This window comes from Primulina huaijiensis, chromosome 8, assembly GCF_012295235.1.
Source record: "Primulina huaijiensis isolate GDHJ02 chromosome 8, ASM1229523v2, whole genome shotgun sequence".
Lineage (NCBI taxonomy): Eukaryota > Viridiplantae > Streptophyta > Magnoliopsida > Lamiales > Gesneriaceae > Primulina > Primulina huaijiensis.
In genome coordinates this window covers 18,619,483-18,628,892 of record NC_133313.1, presented here as the reverse complement: position 1 = coordinate 18,628,892, position 9,410 = coordinate 18,619,483, and the positions used below count along the sequence as shown (strand labels likewise).

The window sequence follows — 9,410 nt, the reverse complement described above, 5'->3', positions numbered from 1 at the left end:
CCAATTTAGGTATCACATTTTAACTTCACAAATGACACCATCAAAAGTCATTTAATATTATTTAAACTCAAGCATTTTCTTACACATTTGAAGTATTCAGATAGCCAAATCAAATATCTGGTACCCCAAAATAGGTACTTCATCGATCAAAATAAGTATTTTTTCTAATTCCATAATTAGTGAGAAACTGTGTTTTTTCAAAAATTAGATTGTATGGATAAGTCATCCTAACACAATTTCAATGAAAAGACTAACAATTACAGAATTTACTGTGATTGCTCGAAGATCCAATATTTTCTTACACATTTGGAATATTCAAAGAGCCAAATTAAACATTTAGAACTCTAAAATAGGTACTTCGTAGGTCAAAATAAATATTTAATTTTATTTAATGATGAATGATGAACTATGTTTTTTTTAAAAAATAAAATAACACGAATAAGTTATCATAATGTATTTTTCATGAAAAGACCAACAATGACCGAATTTGTGGTGATTACTCGAAATTATAGTATTTTCTTATATATTTGGAGTATTCAAAGAGCGAAATCAAGTATCCGAAACCCTATAATAGGTACTTTGTATGTCAAAATAAGTATTTACTCTTATTCCATGATAATTGAGAAATAATTTTTTTTAAAAATTATATTTTATATGAAGAAGACATGTGTAATTTTTGTGAATAAAATTATATAGATTTTAAAATAATAAAAGGACAAAATTGTAACTTTGGGTTTGTAGGGAGTTGAAACTAAAATTCTATCATTGTCAGGTACTAAATCTTAAAGAATTATGGTAATGTACTGAATTTTAATTTAAAGATGTGGACATGGATTTTTCACAAATTTACCCTTCAATTAATGGGGATAGAAATGATAAAAAGATGGTTTTTTTTTTATTAAAAACAAAAAAAATATATAACACGACAAAGTTATTTTATCAAAAACAATCGGCACTATTTCACTTGAACAATACATTCAACCAAATGGCCTATGAATCGACTACTAGAAGTTTGCATATCCAAAGAAATTTGATGTTTTTAAATGCGATACTTAAATTTATATGTAAAGTTGTAATAAATTATTTGGTAATAAGTTATTATATTTGAAATGTGTAAAAAAAAAAAACATGGTCTAAATTCTTAATTTTTTTTACTTATAAAACCTAGGGAAAAAGGGGGTGTAGTATCTACTTTTCACAATATATATATAGATATTCTCCCAATTTCATGGCATTCCTACCTTCGTTTCAGTTCTCTCTTTAAAAACCTTCGCCGACTCTTTTCTTCTCCTGTTTAGGTAATAGATTCATATCTACCAATCCGAGGACGTCGTTTCCGCCGACGAGCAACCGTTTCACTTGTTGCCGGCGATCATCCTGTCACTTAATTGGACCGGTACGTGATTTTTTTCACTCATATGGACTGGACTGTGGGTTATATGCGGATCGCAGATCACGTGATCTCATGAACCCTAGCATCTGTTGTTTGTTTTTCTCCTTCATTTTAGCCGCGGAAAATTTTTCCAGGCCGACAAATGTGGGATTGCTGATTGTTTATATGTTTGTTTTTATCTGTCTATTTGATTTTGTTATGGATTTTGAACTGAACCATTTGGTACGTTGCTCGTTTGTTCATCTGAGATTAATGAGATTGTTTGCGCTTATGCAGTGGATCTGTTTTTAATGTTTTCTTTTCTACCCTTTTCATTGAAGGACAAGTTTTATGTTGTGGTTCTAGGTTTTCCATGTAGAATTTTGCTTGAGTTTGTCCTATTTGGAATTATTTGCATCATTGAACCAGTTGACGGATAAGATTTTGACAAGTATCATCAGGAATTTCTTTTGTGGTGGTGGGATGGTCATGGGAGGAAAGAAGAACACGGGCTTCAGCTACGGTGGATTTGCTGATTTTGTATGTTGGGGATATGATTATGTTGTGCATTTGGGAAAATTTGATTCCTAATCTTTGTGATTCACTATATATTTATTGTTGGGTGGTGGGTGTGCAGTGTGCTGACATGGATATTACTTGTTAGTACAATAACGTAGATATAGGGCTAGCAAAAACATTGAGCTTATGAAATTACTTTATCAAGCATTGTTTTTTAAGTGCGTATATAGCAGAAACAGTTCCTGTTGGACATAGACTTTTTTTTCAAACAACTTGCCTAAAGAAACAAGTTTCTAAACGGCGATCCTTAGTTTTGATTTTCTATTTAATCACACTCATAGAATATTTTCAGACTATCTTCTGTATGCTATAGGAATAGCATAATCTTTATGTTAGTCAGTGGTCAGTCGTGAGACTTAAATAATTATGCTGAAAACTTCGGATGATCTGTTACATGAGATTCATCTATCTCTATATTAATTATTAATGTTTATCACGTTGCAGAAGATCAATCTATATTCTAAACAATAACATCCTTTGACGTACCCTCACTCACCACCTAGTCACTATACTGTGCTTGTCTACATAGAAAATTTGACTCGATTTTCATTTGGGTTAAAATGCATTAGTTTTGCCATATTAACTATTGATACTTGGTTGTCTAGATTTTTTTGCCCAAGCTTTATTTCCTTCATGTCGCGACTGCTCTAGTTCTTTGCATATGTCCATTCATCGAGGTCTTGTTTTATGACATTGGCAATTCAACTAATTGAGCCATTATGAATCCTTATTTTACATCCCTTTCGAAAATCAATTTCAACCTCCTACTCATGAGATGATGGGTTTTCACGAACAAAGTCAAATATTTTTCTTACCGTAATTTGAATATTTTTGTATAGCTTCATTATTTGGTTAAAGTATTCTACATTACACTCTTCTTTTGGTTCAATCGAGTCTGCATTTTTTGCTCTCCTCCATATATGATCATGCAATCTATATATCCGTGCAGTGCCACCATACGATCTTCTTGTAGTTCGAGCTTAGATGTCTGTTGCAAATCTCTGCATCAGTGGAAATCTCAATGCAATGAAATCAGATGAAGGGAATGATTCCCTTGAGAATTTCATCAGACAAGCTGTTGGAAAGGAACCTGTCCTTCCCTTTTCAAGAACTGGGGACAGCCCAGTGCAGTGGATTCAGTTGCTTCACTCCTTAGAGCAGCCAGGTGCGTAAACAATTTAATCCTATCTATTTTAATGTAATGCTCTTATGTTTCTATAGCCTATAAGCCATTGACCCGTGGAAAATCACTGGATATCATCGAGTTGTCAACAGTCGCTATAGTTTGCTTATTAATTTTTGCCTCATTCGACTTCTGACAGATCTTCCTGGTTGGCCCTTGCTTACACCCGTGAAAGTTCAGATGCAGAAGTGTGAGAAGTGTTCCCGAGAGTTTTGTTCGTCGGTTAACTACAGGAGACACATTCGAGTTCACCGTCGGTCTCTGAATGTGGATAAGGTTGTATGAATTTTGCATGATTAAATGAGAAATTGTGGAATATGGACAGCCTTTTCCTGATTTCTTGAGCTTTCATAATAACATTAGTTTATCTATTCTGTTATCGTATGACAAATTTTCCTAGTGTTATGTTCTCTTAGCATATTGTGGTGAATCTTAGATGGCAAAATTGGTGAAGACAGAATAATTGGTGTTTTCGAGTTTGCGTTTCTCAAATATTTCTGATTCTTGAGTTCACATTATGTAGGAATCTCACAAAAACAGGAATTTTTTGGCTGCTTTTTGGGATAAGGTAATAGATTACCTTCCCCTGTTGCATTTGTTTCTTATTTATTTCACCATTATTTAATTAATTTCTTATTATCCCACAGCTATCACTGAAGGAGTCCATGGAAATAGTGTCGTTGAGTGATGTGATGTTGAAGGTAATTGCCAACTAAATTCTTTTCTATGTGGGGCAAAAAAAAAACTTTTAGGAAGATGAACTATTCAATTTTGTAAAAACACATTCTTCCAATCGGGAATTTGTTAATGGTTTTGTCAAATTTGTATCTTAATCTACTTTTACATTTGCCTTTCCTTTATTGTCTTTGTCTTCGTGGAGCTGAGCATCGAATTTAGACAGATATGGGAGCATGAAAGAAAGAAACAAACCATATGTGGCCAGTACCACTGACAAATAGTAGGAAAAAACGATGGATGAATCAAATGATCTCTTTCTGTGTCAAAGTGTTAATGTAGGCTAGGATTTTCTTTTGGTTAGTTACCTGTTAGTTTGTTTCAGATACTCCTGTCTTACCATTTTGTGTTTTCATTTTTAATGTAAATAATTTTGGGCTTTTATTAGCCATACCAGGTCTTGGCCTCAAACACGTCTACTATGCCTCCTATGATATTGTCGTAATATTTTTGTACATATCTGTTTAGTCTTTGTTAGAGATCTAAACAAGTTTTTAGGTGAATGAAAGGTTTTCAAACATTTGTTTCACCATATCTAAAATGTGAATATGTATGGCATGCTGCTCAATTTGTAGATATTATATCGGTCTTACATTTCACGTGGATCCTTTATGAAATAGGTTGAACTTTAGTATTTTCTCATTTCGGAGAAATTTTCTTGGCTGAGTACTAACTGAATTCGGAAGTCAATGGATTTTGTCTTGTATATTCTGAGAAAACAGCATTTGGCTTCTTCACCAATAATGAAACGGGTGCATGAAGAAAATTCGCATGTGTGTTAATGAATTTTCTACGCATTGATCAGAATCTTTTACATTCTTATAGAAAGTTTATATGCCTATCTTTCTTTCTTATGTCTACTAGTATTATGTTATGATCCTTTGCTTTCACGGGGTCGAGTGTTGCATTGTGATTGTTCTAGGATTTTCCTTAAAAGCAGAACGCTCATTTTAGTATTTAGAGTAGATACGTTCAAATGGAAGTGCACGCACTTAAAATCATTTCTAAATGTGACTGTGTGTGCTGTTGTGTTCTGTTTCGTTATGCCGTTTTCTATTCTGTTTTATTGTTGTCGTTGACTGTGTTTGTGCATCTGAAAATACTTGAAATATTGTGTGCTTTTTTGGGTTGACGAAAATCACTGACAATTGATGTTGCCTACAAATATCAGAAGTACAATAGTACTAGGCAACTATTTAAGGATTTCGATAGCTAGTTTCATAAAACGAGTTTGAAATATGGGGTCTTGTATTGAATGATTTCAATGTCTTCATTATCAACAAATATCATTTTTCTTTAAATTATGCATACTTTATTGCCTTTCCTAATCCTTTTATTCAAGAATAACATGGTCTTCCAATTAATGAAGTAACAATGCGATATCCGTCTTTTCTTTTTTGTTGAATTACTGGTCTTTCCTACAATATTCACATTAAACTGCTATGTCATTGTTCAGGATATTCCTGGATCGTCAATAATTAGGGCTTTGGCATCCTCTATTCGCAAACCAGGGTTGTGGACTCTTCCGCCAGTTTATGTGAAAGCTGGCTCTGCATTATTGGTGAGGAAGCATAATTTTACGCCAAACTGACACCTGTTCAATCGTCCCTACCTTCTCTACACTGCTATCATTGCTTTTGTCTTTTTGTTCCTTTTTTCCTAAGTGAAACTTACTTTGGTCTCAGGACATTATTCATGCTAAGCCTCCCAGGCTGCCAATATCCTCACATGAGTTGTTCAGCATCCTTGATAATGCCAGCGAGAGAACGTTTTTATGTGCTGGCACCGCTGATTCTGTGCAAAAATATGTTTTTGATGTGGAAGCGGCTAAAAATAGCCTTGAGCTGAAAAATTTAGTTGCTTGCACTGGATTCCTCTTCGAACTGCAGCTGGTATTCACTCTTCATCAATCCTTTCTTCATTTGTTACTGTGATTAGGTGCCTTTGAATCACTGCTAGTTTATCTCACAATATGTGGTCTGAAAGATAGTATTTTTGTGGTTGAATGGTTCTGTCTTGTAAAACTGTGAGGATGTTTTAAGGAAAACTTACCCAAATATAACTGCATGAAAAGCAGAAACAAAATCCTTGAATGTCTATTTTCCCTTGCCACATACTGAGCCAACCATGAGGGATTCTATCATCTATTCTTTTCTTCTTCTTTTGGAGGTGGATTTGTGGTTTACTATTGAAGATTATCATCCTTCCATTAGACAGAGCCATACCTTAGTCTGTTGGCTCAGTCTTGTCTCTTGAGTAAATTAATATGGTATACAATATATATGGCTCGTGCTTTTGTAACCAGGTGAAAGCATGGGTTGCAGACAAAGATGCAGAGGCTTTGAGATGCCACAAGCTGCTTGTCGAGGAGGAAGAAGCTGCTCAAAAAAGGTATTGAGCAATGGACATGTTATGCATGAAACTTTACTTACATCTCTCGCTTTCTCTTGTCTGTGTATGCATATGCATAATTTAATAAATGTATTTGTATGTTTAGTATATAATATATCATATATGTATGTGTTATGGAATTGTGAAGCCTTTGGAGTTAATCTTCTCTAATTGCGTATCTTTTACTGGTACTTATTTTGTGGCTGTCCTCTACATGACAGAACATAGTTATTTGGAATTTGGCTGTTGTTTGTTGGTATTACTTAATGAGTATGATGGCCATTATGTCTAATCAGTATTGTTTCTGTTATATGTAGTTGGTCTTGAGTATTGTGATGTCTGGTATCCGCATGTATTATCCGCTGGTCAAGTAAATATTTCCAAAAAATGTAAACTTAAGATACTTTCTTTTGGACTTCTTTGGTAAATTTTATGATCAAATGATTCTTGGAATTTGCATCCTACGTTGAGAATTTCTTGGATGTTGGAGTTGTAACTGTATGACCTCCTTTTTTGTTAGTGTTAGGAGTGTTGATCCAATTAACCTCTTGAGTTATACTTCATGCCGACTTAATCCCTCAGTACTTTTTATTGCTTCATTTTGTTTTTACACTTAACTGTGTTGTGTTGCTAATTGATTCAATTTGACCCGTTATTATTTTTTTTGAAGTACCCCTAATATGTTTCAATTTTTTCTAACTATTGAAGTCGTGAGAAAAATAATTGTAGTTAATCAAATATTTTTAATCCTAGATTCTGATGTAGCTATAGTTATATTTTTTTATTCAAAATTATTAATGAATCTAATATAAATCAATTAAAAAAACTCCAATATTTAGTTGTTTAATTTTAAAATGTGCTACATTGGGGGTTAGTTAATAATATGCGAGGACATTTGGTGCAATTAATAGTATAAGGGGTGAAGTGTGTATTGAAATAGCTGGGAGAGGAAAAATGATTGATTTAAGAGTGTGAGGGGGTTAAGTGTGCTTGAGGTATTGGAGGCAAGGTGGAATGAGTTCTAAGATTAACATACCTTTTCTACTATCAATTCATGCTTGTTCAATTCGTCAAAAAGCAAAAGCATTGAGTCTATTTTAAAATCTATTTGCTGTGATGTGCTTATGGTATTGGAGTCACTAAGTAAGACCTTAATGTATCTTAAAATTCACTTTGCTTCAATTACATAAACGAGACATAACTTATATTGAGTAATGCCAGTGCTGATGGCATTACGAGCCAATTTACTCATTCTGGTTGTGGTTTTGACAGGCAAGCGGAACTTTTGGAGAGGAAAAAACAAAAAAAGCTTCGTCAGAAGGAACAAAAATTCAAGGAACACTTGTACGAGGGGAATAGATACTTGAATGTCACCGTTGATGCAGTAGATGGACCAGTTTTGGCTGAAGCATCTGCGACTCCATCCCCCTCTGATTCTGATTCAAATTCACCAAATGCGGACAAGTTTATCCAGTCCTACTTAGACTCCTTACAGAATCGTAGCAAAGAAGAAGAAACAGATACTGAAGCACAGTTGAATATTAACACTGAACATATAATCCTAGACGATTTTCAGACAATTGAGCCCAGTGCATATGATCACCAGCATGTTGCTATCAATAATTGGGAGGTTCTAAAATCACACAAGGCCGGCTGGAATGGCTTTGGTTTTAGGAAAAATCTTCAAGCATTAAAACCCGAAGCTACACAAAAACTCCGACCTACCAAAGGCCAGGTTCTAGTTAATGGGAACAAAGTGTGGACACGAAAATTTAAACCAAATAGTGCTGGGGAGAGCTTGAAAGCCACGTTGCCAGGAGAGGTTAGTTGCCAAATAGCAGATACTAAAAGCGAGGTGATGATTGGTTCTATTTCTGTCGCGCTAAAAGTTTGTGATTCACGGAAACATGAGTGCCGTCCAGATGAATCGATAGACACTCCTAGCATGGAGCATGTGGATGAACTAACTGAAGCAGACAGTGTCCGGTCTGGCACAAAAGGCGAACCTATAAGTACCTCCTCAGTTCAGAGCGGTAAGGAGGAATCAGACGAGATGTTTAGTATGTCGAGTATGAATGATCGATTTTCATCCAGTGAAATATGTGTACCATCACACTCGCCAGACGACGACGACGACGATGACGATGATCGCGACAGTGGAAAGGACGTCTCTCTACTTTCATGCGAAACCCTTCAACAAGAACGTGCACCGCTCTCCAGCATTACAGCTAAAGAATTTCTTGCACTGAGTACGCATAGTTTTACTGTTTTAGAGTGATCCTTCTTTCGTCATCTTAACAATTTGCACTGACAAAATTCACCTTTTCCTGAAAATACAAATTTTATCTGTTGTTTGTTGTGAAGGATGGAAGAAAGCTGTATCTGCTGACCACGTGAGACTAGTCCTTTCTTCGGGATCAGAAACTCTCGGAAACTCTGACAAAGTGGCCACTCAAGCATCCGTTCTTGGAGAAATTAACGTTCTTGGTAACGTTGAGAACCGGCTTGGCAGATATTCTCGAGGTATGTCCAGAACAAAACCGGAGAAGAGTTTGCGAATTAAATAGAGACTGAAAGAAAAGGTGTTGTCTAGTATAGAGAAGAGTATAATCAGCTTGTGTAATGTTTTACTCAATCGCCCTTTTCTAGCAGAGGTTCCGTTTTACTAGAGGTCTTCTGTCACAAAATTGGAGTAAGTTTTGGAAGGAATTAGGTCCGTTATTATTTTTATTTTTTACATGGAGGTAAGGATGGAAGGCAAGATTTATGCTTTAAATAAACCGAGTCTTGTTATTGTTTCGTGAGAGTCGACAATCGTGTTCCATGTCTCATTGTCACTCTTTTATTTTTACATGGACCAAAGGGGTCGAGCCATCATTCAATCTAGATTTTTATTAGTTTGCTTCAATTTTTTTTCCGGGATTCGCTTACAATGTTGTTTTCTGCGGTTTGCTACGACTTGATTGTGATAACCATTGAGATTTTTATTTCTATGGATTTTTGCCTACTTTTAATGGGAAAATCAAGAGACTTTTTTAAGCTTTGTTAAAGTATGCTTTTGGTGTTTTGAAATCCATCACCATTATTTTTTCAAAATTAAATCATTCCACCCAAATCAAATACGTGCATGCACCTGGCTGTTTGCATCAA

The 9,410-nt window shown here is 35.0% G+C and overlaps 1 protein-coding gene across 2 annotated transcripts; it reads left to right on the top strand.

Annotated features, from left to right (window-relative positions):
• Nucleotides 1-1,215: 1,215 nt before the first annotated feature.
• Nucleotides 1,216-9,267, top strand: LOC140982622 (uncharacterized). 2 transcript variants are annotated; one of them, XM_073449212.1, is made up of 11 exons: nucleotides 1,216-1,396; nucleotides 2,901-3,116; nucleotides 3,274-3,410; nucleotides 3,658-3,702; nucleotides 3,782-3,835; nucleotides 5,326-5,430; nucleotides 5,555-5,761; nucleotides 6,175-6,260; nucleotides 7,533-8,152; nucleotides 8,183-8,509; nucleotides 8,625-9,267. In XM_073449212.1, exons 2-11 carry the CDS (start codon nucleotides 2,936-2,938, stop codon nucleotides 8,825-8,827), a joined length of 1,965 nt encoding a protein of 654 aa, XP_073305313.1. In that variant the 5' UTR covers nucleotides 1,216-1,396; nucleotides 2,901-2,935; the 3' UTR covers nucleotides 8,828-9,267. The 2 variants fall into 2 exon arrangements, with proteins under 2 accessions (XP_073305313.1, XP_073305312.1); XM_073449211.1 differs by having other exon boundaries at nucleotides 7,533-8,509.
• Nucleotides 9,268-9,410: the final 143 nt, after the last annotated feature.